This window comes from Leopardus geoffroyi, chromosome A1, assembly GCF_018350155.1.
Source record: "Leopardus geoffroyi isolate Oge1 chromosome A1, O.geoffroyi_Oge1_pat1.0, whole genome shotgun sequence".
Taxonomy (NCBI): Eukaryota; Metazoa; Chordata; class Mammalia; order Carnivora; family Felidae; genus Leopardus; species Leopardus geoffroyi.
This window is the reverse complement of record NC_059326.1, coordinates 50124066-50142300: the sequence shown is the minus strand read 5'-3', so window position 1 is coordinate 50142300 and position 18235 is coordinate 50124066. Positions and strand designations below refer to the sequence as shown.

Below are 18235 nucleotides of genomic sequence, written 5' to 3'. Positions count from 1 at the left end.
CTTAGTTCTCCTGCCTCCTACCCTCCACACATTCCCCCAACCTCACATCTTCTCTTCAAATATCCCCAGTTTTCTCAGTGCCCCTTGGCCCTCTGTGACAGTTTTCAGTTCTCATGTCATCCCAACCAGCCCTTCGCTGAATCACTGATTTTCTCGAGTTAACATCCACTGAACTCTTATCGTATGCCAGGCAGCATTCTGAGGCCCTTTACACAAACTATGTCAAATTCACACTAAAAAAGCTTAGGAAGTCTTATTGTACCCATTTTACACATGAGGAAACTGAGGCTAAGAAGCGTATGACTTACCCCAGGTCATCCAGTAAGTGGTGGAGTGAGGATTCAAAGCAAACAGTTCAATTCCTGAGTCTGTGCTCTTAACCACTATATTGATTTCCCATTAATGCTATAACAAATCACCGCATAAGTGGCTGAAAACAAGACCAGTTTATTACCCTATAGCTCTGGAGGTCAGAAGTCCAAAATCAGTCTCATTGTGGTAAAAATCAAGGTGTTGGCAGGGCTGCATTTCTTTCGGAAGCTCTAGGAGAAAATCCATTTCTTTTCCTTTCCATCTTCCAGAGGCCCTCTCCTCCACGTTCGAAACCAGCAGCACCAGCCTGAGTCTCTATTGTACCACCATCTGACTAGTTCTTGCTCTCTTCTACTTAATAGGACTCTTGGGATTATCCTGGGCCCACCTAGATAATCCGGGATCCTTTCTTCATCTCAAAGTCAACTGGCTAGCAACCTCAATTCTACCTGGAACCCAATGCTTAACCTCCTCTTACAAGACATTGGCAGGTTCACTGCATTAGAGCATGAACATTATTGGGAGCCATTCTTTCTATGACAACCATCACTGTTCCTTATAGACAATTTCCTTCTCAAAATGAAGCATATGTAACTCAAAACAGGACTCCAGGTGTGGTTAATTATCAAAGTCATCACTTGATGGGTCACTAATAATTGTCCTCTTATAAAATGCAAATGACAGTGATTTTGAAGATTTAGTGAGGAAACAGGTGATTGATTGGCAGTTTCTAGGAATATAGTAAGTAGCCAATAAATGGACCTTACTTCTCGTTACAGGCCACAGGTGCTTTGCTTTGTGGCATCTATATGATGCTGTTGGCTAACTGAGATGTACACTGGCAGCAACCAGTTCACAGGGACAAGATAATTCACAGGAAGATGACCTGTGGACTTTAATGGACCAGGAGGCTAGTGAAATTTAGCATAAACTAAGGTGGATATAAAAAATCTGAAATGCAAATCATAGGATTCTATCAAGTGAGGTTTCATGGATAAAGGCATAAAGTGCATGATTAAGTTTGCAGATAATACAAAACCACTGCTTTCTTGTGATTTTTTTTCCCCCAAAAAACCAAATCTATTCCTGATAAATATCCTTTTGGAGACTTGCAGCCATCTAGATCACGTTAAACTGCAGATTTTGATATTCAGTACATTAACTATGTCTGATTGTTCCAACATCTACAAACAAGACTAAGCATAATCCCCATGTTTTTATTCCATCCTTTTTTTAAAAAATGAAAATAGCACAAGTACAAAGCCCTAAGGCAAACTGTAGAAACTTCTCTCCAAGTTTATATGGATTTACATTTAGCTCCTTAAAATTGAGCTTTTTTACTCAACTACTTACGATTTCACCTACAGATATTATCTGGTCTACTTTTCTCCACCTTGACTACAACAAGGCCACAACAGACAGTTGGCAGGAATTAAGACATGTCTAAAAGGGGAGGGGTGGTAAAATGACTGAATAAACCATAAATGAATAAAATGAGCATCATGTCAGGGAAATGATCAGGCAACAAGGAATGCAGCGACTCCCATCTTTTCCACAGGACACCCCCACACAATGGTTGCTTTGGGGGCATGCAGGCCTGTTAATGCCACATTCCTTGTGAAGCTGGAGATGAGGATTTTAAATGAAACCTGAGGGTCTGCAAATGTTGGCTCCAATTTTAAAAACAAGCAAAAATGGTTTAAGTCAAACAAAACTCATCATGAGCCATTTCATGACCTCTTGCTGGTCTCCTGAACTCGCCATGGTACCAACCCGGTAATATTTTTCTTTAGAGCATTTGTGGTGGACAAGGCTGGCTTCTAATGTTACTTTCTTGTTAAATAATCACAAACCATCCATCCCTTTAATCATCTTTTCCATCATGTTATCAGGGAACAATATCTAAGACTGACACTGATCACTCTGACATTTGCAAATCTGCAATCTTATGCAAGCTGCCTAAGAATAATGTAATACTGTCTAACCAATTATCTGGACACTCCATGGCCAGTCAAGTTGACACACAAAACTAGTCATTACAACTATCAAAACTGTTTTTCAACTGCCCTTCCTGCTTTTCTTAATTTCCTTCAGTCTACTCATCACATACCAATTTGTGATTTTCTTACTTTTACATTTTATTGAGATATAATTCACATACAAGTCATGAATTTAAAGTGTGTGATTCAATGGTTTTTGGTATGTTCACAGATACATATACATCCTTTACCACAGGCAACCAAAGATCTCTAACAACAAATTAAATTCCTCTCAAAAGTCCCCAGTGGCTTCTCATCATGCTAGAAGTAAAATGTGATCTACCACCAAAGCTGATAGAGCCACATACATCTTTGCTGGCCTACCTCTCCACCTTACTCAGTTCCAGATCCACAGTCCTTGCTGGCCCAGCTTGATCCTGCCTTGATCCCCCCTCGTTTCCTTCTGTCTGGAAAAATCTCATGATCCCCGTACATTACCCTCCTTCAGTTTATTCAGGTCCCCGATCAAATGTCAACTCCAGAAACAAGATGTCCATAAGCACTTTCTCTGAAACACTTCTCATACTCAATCATTCGCTATCCATTCACTTTATTTTTCCCAGTGTAATTATTGTCAACTGACAAGGTATTACATATTCTGCATGGTAACTATTAGTACCTGATAAGTTATTACTGACCTGCTGACCATGCTCCATTAGGGAGGAACTTTCTCTGCCTTACTTGTGGCTTTGTTCCAAGTTCCAAGAATAGTGCCTGGCACATAGTAGGTGTTCAATAAATACTTCTAGGAAGGGAGGGATAGTCATGGGCCTAAAACCTATCAAATAACTGATGTGTTCATACCAGTCTTAGACCTGGGTTCTATTTCTTATTAATTTCATTTGCTCTACTGTTTCCAATTTCTACATAACAAAAGGTGCTTAAAGAGAGACATTCTGAGCATTTTCATATCTGAATAAAACTGTCCTGTATGACATAATCCTACTATGAATGAATTTTTCTTTAACTTTACAAGCTAATCATGGTGTTGCTTTAGGAATTCTAATTCATTAATGTTTTTTTAAGATGTTGCCCTCAAGGCTAAAAGTTGGCATACGTTCATCTTAGATTTAAAAACAAGTACGTTTTGGAACTCTAGGGAAATGCTCCTATCTTGTGCCAGTGCCATGACTAACAAATTATGGCCCGAAATAAAACAGGAATTTCCTGATTTACAGTGCTGTATCATTATGAGGGTATTGGAAACAACTTCAATGTTGACACTAAGTTTTTATGTTTTCATTTTTGGTGATACTTATCTTTAACTGGGAGTTGGAGAAAAGTAAGGAGATAAGGAGATTCTTGACGAAATCACCTAAAATTTGTTTATAAATAACTCAATTATCATGGAGTTATTTATAGGCCATTTATATGGAGGTATTAAGGCGGAGGTATTAAATATCTAATATTTGTTACCTTGAAAACAGCCAATGCACAATCTCCATTCAGTCTGTTTTCTTAGACTTGATTATTGTATAATGCTAAAGTATTTCAAAATACTCCTGATCACAGAAATTCCAGGAAAATATACATTAGAAAAGAAATTATTTAAATTAAAATACAACCACAGAAAATGTCATTTTCAATGCATAAAGTGGCCTTATTTTTAGTAAATGGCCAGCCTTTATGCTATAGTATCTTACCTAAGCGTAACAATACATTAAATAACACTGTAAGCAGTAACACTATAGTACTCTCCTATAACTCTATTAAGAAGAAAAAGCACTCCATGTTTTAGTTATTAGTGTTTGTTTTTAAAGAAAATAATCAGATTGACAAGCTAGAAAAATAAAAATAGTTTAAATTTTATTGTTCGAGGCATAATTATACAACTTATAATAGTGGTTCACCCTCCCTTTGAAATTAAAAGATTTCTTTAGTGTAGTTTAATCATGAAATCACAATTGAGCAATTTTAATCAAGTTTATTGATATCATTAACCTCCGCGGCCTCTACTGGTTTTATTTGTAAAAGAGCTCAGAAGCTTAGTGTCCCATAAACCTCCCTCTCCCAATCCCCTGGGTCCCCTTCCCCTTGGAAAAAGAGTGGGATACATAGAGTCACTGCCTGAGAGTGGGTTTTAAAAAGTACATGATGGGGCGCCTGGGTGGCGCAGTCGGTTAAGCGTCCGACTTCAGCCAGGTCACGATCTCGCGGTCCGTGAGTTCGAGCCCCGCGTCGGGCTCTGGGCTGATGGCTCAGAGCCTGGAGCCTATTTCCGATTCTGTGTCTCCCTCTCTCTCTGCCCCTCCCCCGTTCATGCTCTGTCTCTCTCTGTCCCAAAAATAAATAAACGTTGAAAAAAAAAAATTAAAAAAAAAAAAAAAAAGTACATGATGAAACCTGGACAAGCATATTTAAATTTTACAGCTGATTCCTCGGGTGCATTTTTTATTACTGCTGAAAGGGAACAACTAGATGTTTCAATAGTGACCTTGGCACAGACTAGGTTGCACTACCTTGTTGATGTGCCCAAGTGTAGAGGAGAGTGAAGATGAATCAGAAATAATTTTACAGACACAAGAACATTAGCCACTAACAACCTTTTGAAAAATGGCAGTAAGAATGGACCCATAGACTTGTGTGATTTCTTGAAGTAGCTACTATGAAGAGAAGAGAATTTGACTGACATCCAACAGCTTAAGCTAGCTGGCATCTTTTCATTTCCTGCATTCTACAGCATTCCTAAATCAGGAGACAACCTTCCCAGTCTCTACGGTCACACCTTATATATTCCACTCTTGAAAATAATCTGAAAGAGTAACCCTTTAGAGGAAGGATATTCAAATTTGGCCCGTATTTTTCAAGCAAGTGTGGATATAGTGAAGATTTTTAAATTACGCACACTGACAGACACAAACTTTCAAACAAAAAATGATTCAAACCAAATATTCTTTTTTTTTTTTTAATTTTTTTTTTCAACGTTTATTTATTTTTGGGACAGAGAGAGACAGAGCATGAACGGGGGAGGGGCAGAGAGAGAGGGAGACACAGAATCGAAAACAGGCTCCAGGCTCTGAGCCATCAGCCCAGAGCCTGACGCGGGGCTCGAACTCCCAGACCACGAGATCGTGACCTGGCTGAAGTCGGATGCTTAACCGACTGCGCCACCCAGGCGCCCCTCTTTTTTTTTTTTTTTTTTTTTTTTTTTAAGTAGATTTCATGCCCAGTGCAGAGCCCAATGTGGGGCTTGAACTCACAACTGTGAGATCAAAACCTGAGCTGAGATCAAGAGTCAGTTGCATGCTTAGCCAACTGAGCCACCCAGGGGCCCCTCAAACCAAATTTTCTAGAATACGATTCCTTTTCTCAGAGAAACTGCAATTGAAATAGCAGGCATGAGTAGATCACTCAAATCTATACTCAGTCAACAAACCAGCCCATGCAAAGGGGTAGCGTTTATTTTCTCAACTTTTTATCTCCATGGCTCTCAGCCAGGGATGATTTTACCCCATAGGGGTCATTGGCAATGTCAGAAGACATTTTTAGTGGTCATCCTTTGGGGCTGGGGAGAATGGTGTTACCAGCATGTAGTAAGTAAAACCCATGGAAGTTGCTAAACATTCTACAATGCACAGGAAAGACCACCCCCTAAACAAAGAATGATCTGGCCCAAAATGTCAATAGTGGTGCCAAGGTTGAGAAACCTTGCTTTAGTAAATACAACTAAATCATCAGGGGTCCAAGACAACTATAAGTCTTGGGATTAATAACTTCCTTGATGTTCTCTGCACATATTGTATTTCAGGCACACTAAGACATCAGATGGTAAACATTATTCTGGTTCAATGACTCTTTTCACCATCAGAATATCTTGCCTGTTTCTCATGGTTTTGTTTTGAGATTGAGTTTTTTAATTCCCAAATGAAGTTTTGGTTTTGAGTTTCAATGAATTGAACATACCCACATTTAACAGCAGCTAATTTTTTGGAAAATTCAGACTGGTTAGATTTTTGGGGGGCATCGCTTTGTGAAGAATATAAAAGAATAGAAAAGATAGGGAAAATCTATTTCTTGAAAAATTAGAACTTAGTATTAAGTGAGAAAAGCCATATCTCTAGATCTATGAGAACATGGTTAACATCTCTCCAAAAGGGAAAGAAAAAAATCGTAAACTCATATGAATGTTTCAAGCAAAGCATTCAATATATTTCCAAATCAGCTAAACACCTCTCTCCATATTGTCATTGCTCAGAGGATATTCATGTGTTCCACACAGGTCCACCTACAAACAGTAAACACATCGCCTTGGCTTCAAAGCTAAATACACAGAGTAGCTGACATGAAGTGGATGGAAGTTATAGCTGAAGGAAAGAGAATAAGAATGGAATGATAGAAAACAGGGCTTGGAGCACAGAAATTGTATAATTTTTACTATATTTAATTTAATACGGTGTATCTACCCTAGAGAAACCTCATTCACAGAATCCTCTTTAACCCACACACCTGAACTCAGTGAGCCAAAGGCTACCAGCACTCCAGACTACAACCCATTTTGCCAAGATGACTCCCTTCTGAAGGAACACATCCGTCAGCTGGCCAGTGACCTATGATATTTGTAGCCTGGAAAGACAAGGTAATTTGATTCATTCAGACTCTTCTCTTGGGACCCTCGACTGAGAGACACCATTTCCTATTTGCAATGGGGTAGAAAAAAGTAATCATGTGGAATGTGGCTGCCATATTTATGACTGAACACTGAATTAATGACAGAGTCCTCTGAAAAATCCTGAAAATAAAACACTTCATCTCACTTAGCTTGAAAGCATCTATGCTCTTTTTATTACTAAAAAAAGCATAACTGCATATAAAATTGGTGAATCAGATTAAGGTCTTTGGACATACCAATGTCAATTTCCTGGCTTTAATACTATATCACAATTATGCAAAATATTACCATGAGAGAAACTGGGTGAAGGTCACAGAGGACCTCTTTGTACTGTTTTTTTTTTTCCAACTTCCCATGAAACTATATTAATCTCAAAAGGTTTTTTAAAAAGCAAGTATCAGATAAAAAATACTACCTAGCTGTATTAGTTTCCTAGTTTCCTACCCATAACCTGGGTAGCTGAAAAAAAACAAAGATTTATTGTCTCACAGTTCTGGAGGCTAAAAGTCCAAAATCAAGGTGTCCACAAAGCCATGGGCTCTATAAAACCTGTAAAGAAATTGTTCCTTGCCTCTTCCTAGTTTCTTGTGGTTTGCTGGCAATCTTTAGTGTTCCTTGCCTGTAGTGTATCACTTCAGTCCTCAGTTGTCACATGGCATTCCTCCTGGGTGTATCTGTACTCAAATAGCCATCTTTTTATAAGGACAACAGTCATATTAGACCAGTCCCCCTCCCCCAATTATGACCCCATCTTCACCAACCTTATTCACAAATAATGTCACACCCTGAGGTACTGGGGTTTAGGATTTCAATATGTTATGTTTTGGTGAGTAGGGGTAGAGGGGGAACACAATTCAACCTATAACACTCTTCCTTCAAAGACCTAATTCTGGAGCTTACTATTTTTCACGACTGAACCCTTTTACATTTATTCATTCAAAAAAAATTTTTGCCTCCCATAAATATCAATCATTATGTTGCTGTGAACAAAAAAAAATTTTCTAGTATAAAAAGTCTGGCTCAGGCTTTTTATCTTTCTTCTATACACATCGAAAATGAAGGCTTCTAACATACGTTTTCTTGAGGAGTTCTTCGAGGTCAAACTTCATAGTCCAATTACGATTCCTCATGTGTGTTCAATAAATGTCAGGCTATTATAATTCATTGCAGCACATTTATATATCTGGTGTTTTCTTGCCCATTTACTAATTTATTTTCCAGATCCTGCTCCACCACTACAACATTAAGCTCTTTGAGGATAAAGTCCTTCTCTGTCTTTATTCCTTCAATATATCCCTACAAACCAGAAACATTCTTGACCTAGTAGGCACTCAACTATTTGTTAAAAAAATGAATGTGCGACAAAAGGACCTGTATGTCACACTATATAATCCCTTTCTGTCCACATATGACAACCCTACCAGACAGATGCTGGAGCTCTAATGCACACTTCAAACTGAGGCTTCGAGAAGTTTTGACGTAACCATCCTGACATACAAGCATGGAAAGAAGGAGTCCATGTGGCATGATAACAACTTCAAACCAACTGTAGTCAATTCTACAACTGTGGTGATTCTTATGCTCCTACACCCCACTAAAAATGTTCAGTGTCCTATACTTGGGAAATCATCCCATTTAATATTCTGGAAATACATCTCATTTTAGTTTCTAGAGATAAAATCCAAACTAGATAGAATTTTCATGCTTGAAGTAGAAATACTTAGAGAGATTGTTGTATTTAAATATAAAAAAACATTTGGCTTATATCTAATCATAGAATCAGAAGATTGAATAAAACCTCTAGTGGCCAGTAACAACAAACCACCACAATTCAAGAATTCCAAATATGCAGGGTGTTTGAAATCAAAGGCTAATTTCATTTAAAATGTGTATAATTGATCCAAGAAATGACAATTCACAATTTAAATATTAAAGTAAGAAAAACTGGAGACACTTAAAAAGATTTTCAATATAATTCAAACTTTTAATTTTCACAGAAATTACTTCATAAAAATGATTTTCATATAAGAGTTATTTTTATTAAACTGAATGTCTCTTCCTAGAAAGACTTCAAAAACCAAATTTCTTTGGGGAATCTGGGTGGCTCAGTTGGTTAAGTATCTGACTTCAGCTCAGGTCATGATCTCGAGGTTCATGGGTTCGAGACCTGCATCAGGCTCTGTGCTGACAGCTCAGAGCCTGGAGCTTGCTTCAGATTCTGTGTCCCCCTCTCTCTCTGCCCCTGCCCTGCTCATGCTCTGTCTCTCTCACTCTCTCTCTCAAAAATAAACATTTAAAAAAATTTTTTAATAAAAAAAACAAATTTCTTTAATTTTATTCCTTAAATAATACCTTCTGACTATGAATTACTGACTATAAATTACTAGAAGTAATTCATACATATATGTATATTGCTATACATTCGTATACGTATCTTCAATATATAGCAATATATGCATGCCTGATAGTTTTTTACCTAACCAAATTTGAGACCAATAAAAATATCACGTCATGATAGAAATCATGTCATGATAGAAATGGAATAGAATTAACTTGGTAAGAAAGAAGTAATTCATATTTGAGCCCAGCTGCTCTGAGAACTTTACATATATTCTATGTTTCAAAAGAAAATTATAATTGATCTTTCAAAGAAAAAAGGAAGCTCTAAAACTCTTCTTTCCTTCTCTCCTAGACAGTCATTTTCCAATAATACACAATGTGTGACTAACTTATTCCTATAAAACTGTAATGAGATTTTCATACTAGCTGCAAATCCAGAAATTTTGATGCTGTTACCCTTTAATCCTTCATGCCTCTGACATCTGCAAACACATAGTTGGCCAAACAAAAAGTTCTTGAATATAATAAGCAGCTTGACTATTGCAAAGATGATTCTTTCTATCTATCTATCTATCTATCTATCTATCTATCTATCTATCTATCTATCTTTCTATCTATCTTCCAGGTTATTAGCTGTCTTAAACTTCGGTGTATTATAAAATTAGGGTTTTTTTTTTATTTTTTAACATTTATTTATTTTTGAGAGACAGAGAGAGATAGAGCATGAGCAGGGGAGGAGCAGAGAGAGAGGGAGACACAGAATCTGAAGCAGGCTCCAGGCTCTGAGCTGTCAGCATAGAGCCCGATGCGGGGCTCGAACTCACAGACTATAAGATCATGACCTAAGCTGAAGTCAGATACATAACTGACTGAGCCACCCAGTGCCCCATAAAATTAGTTTTGTAAAACTGACTTCTATGATCAGCCTTGAATCTTAGGACTTGCTAACATTTTGAAAATAACCCATCATGTGTACTTAATTATAAATTATTTCTTTCAAAGATACAGCCCCACCTTGTTATTGGTCTTTCAATTATTATTGACCCACCAGAGTATCTATGTAATGACAGTGTAGGGTATTTTTCACACACAAAATCTAAATTTAAAGCTAGAAGGAATCTAAAGACTTATCCCATAGTTGTTTCATGGGTAGTATTACTGAGGCAAAGAAAACAGTGACCTACCCAATATCACACAGAACACTAGTAGGAAATCTACTATATAAAGCAAAAGTGTTGGAAATACTCTCCAAGATCTAAGTGTGCTAAGTGAAAGTCATCCTTAAGCAGAAGCAACAGATATGTAACAACTGGTGAACATCTACAGTTTCCCTAAACTGTGGTCAACTAGCAAACAAAGTATGCAGGGCTGAACTTCAGAAAGAACATGATCATAAACAAATGCAATCTGTGGAAGAAATAAGCCGAGAAAGGGGATATATGAAGTTTGAGGGCACAAAAAGCAAAGCAAACAAAAAGTAAAAAAATAAAAGCCTCCTGGCAGAAGGGAAAGGAAAGAACTAAACGTATAAGGAGAACATCACTAAAAACACTTTTCTTGAGCAAAAAACTCCAAACCTAATTTCTATGATAGTTCCAGATAAGAGTACCGGTCTACACCCATCTTTTTACACTTCAAAAACAAAGAAATCTAGTTTTAAAGATAATTTTTTACTTACCAAACCTGCTATTGGTGTGGACAGTCTATTAATCTTCTTAATGACACCAGGTTTAAGTTTATTAATCAAACTGAAAATAAAGAAATAACACATGCAATTACAAGAATGCCGATATCAGTTTAGTATTAAATCATGTATGTCACTACTCCATCCCCCACATGTGATTCAGAGCCAAGAGCCCAATAAAAGGCAAACAACCAAGAAAACAAGTCAAGAAACACAGTAGGAAGAACGGCACCGCACACAATAGTAAGTATCTTCTTAGACCATACAGACGCTATCTTCAAAGCCATGTCCCTAAAAATAGTTCCACATTTATTAAAGGTAACATTTGATTCTGTTCCAAGAGGCAGTGTAAGAATCTCTTTCATTATAATTTAGTTCTCTTGGACCTAAGAATAATTTTTTCTATCAATCATATTATTTTTTTCTCAAACTGATCTTTATTTTGAAAAGTAGATTTGAACCATATAATTTTGCCAGAGTTATAACATACAATATTAGTTTTAGTTGTGTAGCATAGTGATTTGACATTTATATACACTATGAAATGATCACAATTATCAGTCTAGGTACCATCTGTCCTCATACAAAATGTTTATAATATAATTGACTATATTCCCTATGCCGTATTTTACACCTCCATGACTTTATTTTATAACCAGAGTTTATACCTCTTAATCCCCTGCACCTACTTCACCCATTTTCCCTATCCCTCTCCTCTGGCAACTACCAGTTTGTTCTCTGTATTTATGAATCGATTTCTGTTTGTTTGGTCTGCTTGGTTTTTAGATTCTACATGTAAATGAAATCATGCAGCATTTGTCTTTCCATCTGATTTATTTCACTTAAGCATAAGACCCTCTAAGTCCATCCATGTTGTCACAAACGTATTTTGCCAGATTTAAAGGGTCAGTGGAACTCATCCAAATGGCCAGCAAGTTCTTATTGTTAACTCTTTCAAATATGTGACCAACTGCTTTGTTACCATAGCAGAATGACTGGATAAATATTAAATGTGCCAGAACTCCCCCAAACAAGGCAACAGTTACCTCAGAATCTAATACTGAACACATTTAAGTTGCTATGACAGAATCTGCAAAGATATGTATAAGTCGCTACATTCCAGAACAACAAAAAAAAAAAGAAGCCATCTTTAAAAACTATAACTTAAGAGTACAATTTTTGGTTCTAAATGTAGTTCTCATCAATTGTATGTTATTTTTTGTTGTTGTTTTTCACCAATACAGTGTTAAGCCATGTAGAAATTTAATACTATAGTAATGCTTTTCTACTAATGCTAGCTTGGGTAATTAATCATTAGTCACTGTCAGAAAACAGCAATTTAAAACAGTGATTTTCCTATTCAATAATCTGGGTACAAAAAAAAATTCTTTATTCTGTAAACAGAGCTGCAAAAGGAAAGCAGATATAAGAGAAAGAATCAAACATTCTTAATTTACTGGTCTCCTCTTCACAATGTGCAACAGAAAAAAAAAAATCTGACACTTGTGGAATGTCACTCCTTCAACATTCCAGAGATTTATATATACACTTGAATGTGCTAAAAATAAAGAAGACAAAAGTCTCAACTTAATAACCTTCAGAATGTTGTTCAACGGGAATCAAAATTACAAAACAATGGCTTATGAAGATTTAGTCTGGTGAGCTGTTTTCTGTTTTCCCAGTTTCTTCACACAAAGATCTTTAGACAATATACATAATAAAATCACCCCCTCAACTTCAAGCATTTTCTAGAACTGTTACTCTTTGATTCCTAATTTCTTATTTGTACAAAGAAAGCCATGTAGGAAGGAAGGCTTTCTCCCTTCATAACTGAATTATTTTTCTTTAATCACTAGCTGAGGAGCTAGAAAAGAAGTTGAACAGGTTTATAAGAAATGATAGTTCCAAATTAATTCTTCTAGCTGTTCCCTATTAACCAGGTATTTATTAAATTCTATTACCAGTGGCATCTTGCAATGCATAGAAGAACAAATAAATGCAACATTACTTAATAGGAACATTATTCTGGCATAGTATAAATCAAGAAATTCATAGAGTTGTTGGCCATTAACTTGGCAGTGACTTTCCTACAGTAACTTGGATCTTAAAATGTAATCCTATGGTGGTGTAAAAAGTTAAAGACTAAAATGAGCTGGGTCAACTTATCAAATGTCAGGAAAGCCTAGCATCAGTTGTCTTCATTAGCAGAAGAATGTCATAAAGTCTTCCTCCACCCATTTGAGTCACTGATGACTTTGGCCAGATCACTGTATTTACCTGTTTACTTCATTTATCATTCTTATATTACAGTGTTAGTAACATCACAAGCATTTTTTAAAAACAGTTTCTGGAATGAATAATAACACGGCCTACATTCAATTCAGTCAGCAAAAGGAAGTAAGGGATGGAAGTAAAGAAACAGCACAGTTAAATGATGTCTCCCAAAAATGACTTGACTCCTCCCTCATCAGAAGATTCCACAGCTATTGCCTAGAAGCAACACACAGCACAGTGGATTAGCTTCTTTCTTGACTCCTGAGTCTCCTAGCACGTGTAGAAACATGGAAATAGCCACCAGGCAAAAACAACACTCCACATAACATACAAACGACCTTCTAAAAGTTGCGTCACTAGGGGAAAACATTGTTTTATTTTGTCAAATGTTAAAATGGTATTTGTTCTAAGCACTAGAATATGGAGAAAATGCACATACGGTTTTGGCAAAAACTGAACATCCAATCAGATTGTGAATCATGAATAATTATTTTCATATACAATTAAAGGAAAAACTTTTAGGATATTTCTTTTAGGGAGAAACATAGATTTCATTAAATCTAAACTTCTGTGAAATTAAAAAAAAATTTTTTTTTAACGTTGATTTATTTTTGAGAGACGGAGACAAAGCATGAGCTGGAGTGAGACAGAGAGAAAGGGAGACACAGAATCTGAAGAAGGCTCCAGGTCTGAGCTGTCAGTGCAGAGCCTGGTGCGGGGCTCAAACCAACAAACCATGAGATCATGACCTGAGGTGACGTCAATGCTTAACCAACTGAGCCACTCAGGTGACCCTAAACTTCTGTGAAATTTAAGGATATCTAAAAAAAGAGGGGTAGAGTCTTAACATCAAATCAAATAAAAAAGCCACACTAGGGAGATACTATTCTCTTTTACAAATAGAACTTCTTTGCATAATAAAGTTTCCTCAGGGCACCTGGGTAGTTCCTTGGTTAAGCATCCAACTCTTGGGTTTGGCTCAGGTCATGAACTCAGGATTTGTGAGATTGAGCCCCGCATCAGGCTCTGTGCTGACAACACGGAGCCTGCTTGGGATTCTTGCTCTTCCTCTCTCTCTGCCCTCTCTCTCTCTCTCAAAATAAATAAATAAACTTAAAAAAAAAAAGGGTTCTTCAACTACACATGTGAAATTCAAAAAGGCAACACTCACTTCTGGTCACTGGCTCTATTTAAGAATCATATAACATGATAATCTTCCAGATGGCCTCTGTGCACAAGGAACTAAAGGCAATCAAGGGACCATTTTAACTGCCTGCAAGCGGACCATTCCTCTAATCCTACGCAGAATTATACCTCTACTCCCCCAAGTCTTCCCTCAGGCCATGGCATAAATCTGATTATGTGCTTTTTAGCACATCAGAGGTTTGCTCTTTTGGTTAAGATTAAAACCGGGACAGAAAACACCTAGTCATTTGCTACCTCCTGTGGTAGACCACATTGGCTAAAGCCTGCAACCCCTCTCCCTCAGCTCATCCCTGTACTGTTGTCTACTTCTCTTTCTTCTCTTCTCCAAAACATCCTGCCCACTCCCTCGGAGAGAGCTGAGTTACATAACAGATTCTAGAAAGCTGTCTCTGTTCTGCAACTTTGTCACCAGTGAATGTGACCTGACTTTAAATATAACACCAGGAAAACTGTACATAAAGTTCAATGTAACATCTAGCTTGGTTATAAACAGTTTTAATGAGAGCTAGAACTTGGTGTTCTTAGTCTCCAGAAACTAGTTCTAAATGCCAAACCTTATTTTCCCCTTTACCAGAAAGCCCTTCAGTAGAGGTGGAAAATTTAGAGACATGTTTCAACTTCCTATTTCCAAAGATGTTTTTTCTAAATGCACTAGAGACGCTGACCTCAAACAGCATATCAATACATTGAGAGTGAACTTGCTAACCTATGGTCAGTCAGTCGCACATACATATTTCTATTATCTTTCTGTTGACTACATTTCCTAAATATCTACCCCCACATTAGTGAAATTTTCCTATTGATAAATTTTTAGAAGACAAAATAAAAATATTATATATTTCCTTACAAATTAAAGGACAATGACTTTTGTTTTATCTGCTATTTGGCACATCTTTATTTGCCTAGTTTGTTCTAGATGCAAACTCTGGCAACAAACATTTGAATGCTTATTAAAGGCAGAGCACTGTGCTAAGGAGACAGTGAAGATATCAAGTACAAGGACATCCTCTCATTGCCAACATCTGGCACTTAGCAAGGTACCTGGTATTGTGAAGGTGCTTTAAAAATGTCTGCAAAAACCCACTAACTTTTAATACAGATATTTTTCTGTGGTTGAAAACCTCTCTGTTCTTTACAAAAATAAATTTAGAAAAACTTTACCTTTAGTTTCACTCAAATGTGAGAAATGGTTTTTGGCTTTTCCCAAAAAGGGCACCTGCCCTCTTTTAGGTTTTCTGTTGCCAGACAAATCAAACCTTGATGTTGGTTCCCAATTGTCAAATGTTGATCAAGAGAATAAACTCTCTATCAGATATATTACTTTGGACAGGTTATCCTAAGTAAATTTCTAGCTAATATTTTTCATTAATTACCTCCATCTAAATTCATAAGCTATAATATCTTTAAAATAAAAACCACACTGAGAAGTTAGTGATCACATTTCCTTGGGTAAAGTGATAAGCATATGTAATTTAAAATTTTAAAGTTTAGGGGTGCCTGGGTGGCTCAGCTGGTGTTAGGCATCTGACTTCGGCTCAGGTCATGATTTCACAGTTTGTGGGTTCGAGCCCCATGCCAGGCTTTGTGATGACAGCTCGGAGCCTGGAGCCTGCTTCAAATTCTGTGTGGAATACATAGTGGGATCCCTCACCGTGGGATACACGGTCTCTCTCTCTCTGCCCCAGCCCTGCATGCACTCTGTCTCTGTCTCCAAAAATGAATAAACGTCAAACAAAATAAATTTAACTTTAAAAGCATGCAATATAAACAGTATGGTCACCTTAATATTTTCAAAGACTGGTAGTAAAATTAATCTCAGTTTAATTTCTAGAATTCCTATGGTAGTAACTTTGAATATGGCTGAGTTAGAATACACACAAATAGTTAACAATAAATGCAAAGATGGGAAAGTGTAAGAGCAACAAATCAGTATCAATACACCTGATAATTATAATTTTATTATGATAGGACCTTCTTATTTAGCCTCATTGTTATGCGCAAAGGATCTCTGAAGTGAGTCAAGAAAAGCTTGAGTGGTTTGACAGCAGATTTCCCTTACTTTAAGCAGCCTTGACAGTTATAGCACTAACAGATAGATATCGCTGGGTGATGAGACATGTCCCAGAGCAAGGGCACTCTGAGTTCCTGTCCTGGTTCTTGCGTTTACCATTAAGTAACATCTCTAAAGTCCTCTCCACCCCTTCATGTAAATGACAGTGATTCTCTCTTCTCTTGTGGGAGGGACTTGGGTTCGCTCCAATAATCGCCATCGTGAAAATTCTTCCAATGCAGGTCTGTGTGCATACCTTCGACTGTGCTCCTTACCATTTCTTATGTTCTGTTTCTAAAAATAAACTCATCAACGCTTTTGATACATGCCTGGAAAGGAATCTGACAATGTGAATCAATTTACTTTTGCACCAGAAGGCAGTGCTCGTGTGCTCACCTCACGGCGGGATACAGCAGCACCTTCCTCTGCGCTGAGTTCAGCTCCCTGCTACATGATCTTCCACAGAGCTGCATCCTTCACAACCACACTCTTAAGGCATGCACAACATTTCCCCAACTTTATCTATCACATTATAGATATTTAAGTTGTTTTTGATATTTTCCACTATGAAGAAGCTTTATATGTATTTTCCCCATCTTGCAGTCTTTTTCTTTATGATTCCCAAAAGCAAGGATTATTGAGAAAAGTCCTATAATTTGTATGGTAAGTAAATACATGTTCATATTAATTTAAAAACTAGCACATAATTACTTTGATAGGTATTGCCACATTGCTTTTTAGAACTGTACCAGTTTATATTCAATTGGGCATTTTGAGTATGTACCATTTCACCATAATATGCCAACATTTTGTAAGATTTCAAATTATTTACTGGCTTCAATTGGAAAATAGTATCTTGTGGGGCACCTGGGTGGCTCAGTCAGTTAAGCATCAGACTTCAGCTCAGGTCATGATCTCATGGTTTGGGAGTTCAAGCCCTGTGTCAGGCTCAGCACTGACAGTGCATGGGATTCTTTCTCTCTCCCTCTCTGCCCTTCCCCAACCTGTGCTTTCTCTCTCTCTCAAAATAAATGAATAATCTTTAAAACACACACACACATATAGTATCTACTTTTAGCACAATTATTTACTAATGAAGGCAGAGATTTTACTGTTTATTTCCAGTAGTATTTCTTCATTTGTAAAGTATTTAGTCACATCCTTTGCTTATTTGTCTATTAAGGTTTTCCAATGTATATCTCACCAATTTATTTGATTAATGATTAAGTCATTTTGCTTCATACATTTTTCTCAGAATGTTATTTGTCAGAATAACTATTTACATATAGTTTTAAATCTATTTTTTGTTCTTATTTCCTCATTCCTTCAAAGGTTAGAATTTTAAACTGCCTCCAAAGATTTTAACTCTAAAATTTTATTTTTTCACCTTTTTATTATCTTAATCTAGGATATTCGGTGGGTTAATAAATTCATTCTTAACCAATTATTTATCCCAATACAATGAATTGAGTGGTTCATCTATTCTCCATGTTTTCATATCTCCTTTATCACAAATATCTATGGGTAAGAATGTATTTTGCACCCTGCCCCTATATTAATATGTACATTTATATATTTTTTTAATGTTTATTCATTTTTGAGAGACAAAGAGAGATGGAGTGAGCAGGAGAGGGGCAGAGAGAGAGGGAGACACAGAATCTGCAGCAGGCTTCAGGCTCTGCGCTGACAGGCTGACAGCAATGAGCCTGATGTGGGGCTCG

At 36.9% G+C, this 18235-nt stretch overlaps 1 protein-coding gene across 33 annotated transcripts in view; it reads right to left on the bottom strand.

The window, feature by feature from the left end:
• LMO7 (LIM domain 7) overlaps nt 1–18235 on the bottom strand; it is a 196359-nt gene that overhangs the window by 102121 nt on the left and 76003 nt on the right. For all 33 annotated transcript variants that reach the window (XM_045479202.1, XM_045479252.1, XM_045479261.1 and 30 more), the window contains one exon: nt 10979–11048. In XM_045479202.1, coding sequence (XP_045335158.1) covers nt 10979–11048 — 70 coding nt within the window. The remainder of the gene's footprint in view (nt 1–10978; nt 11049–18235) is intronic.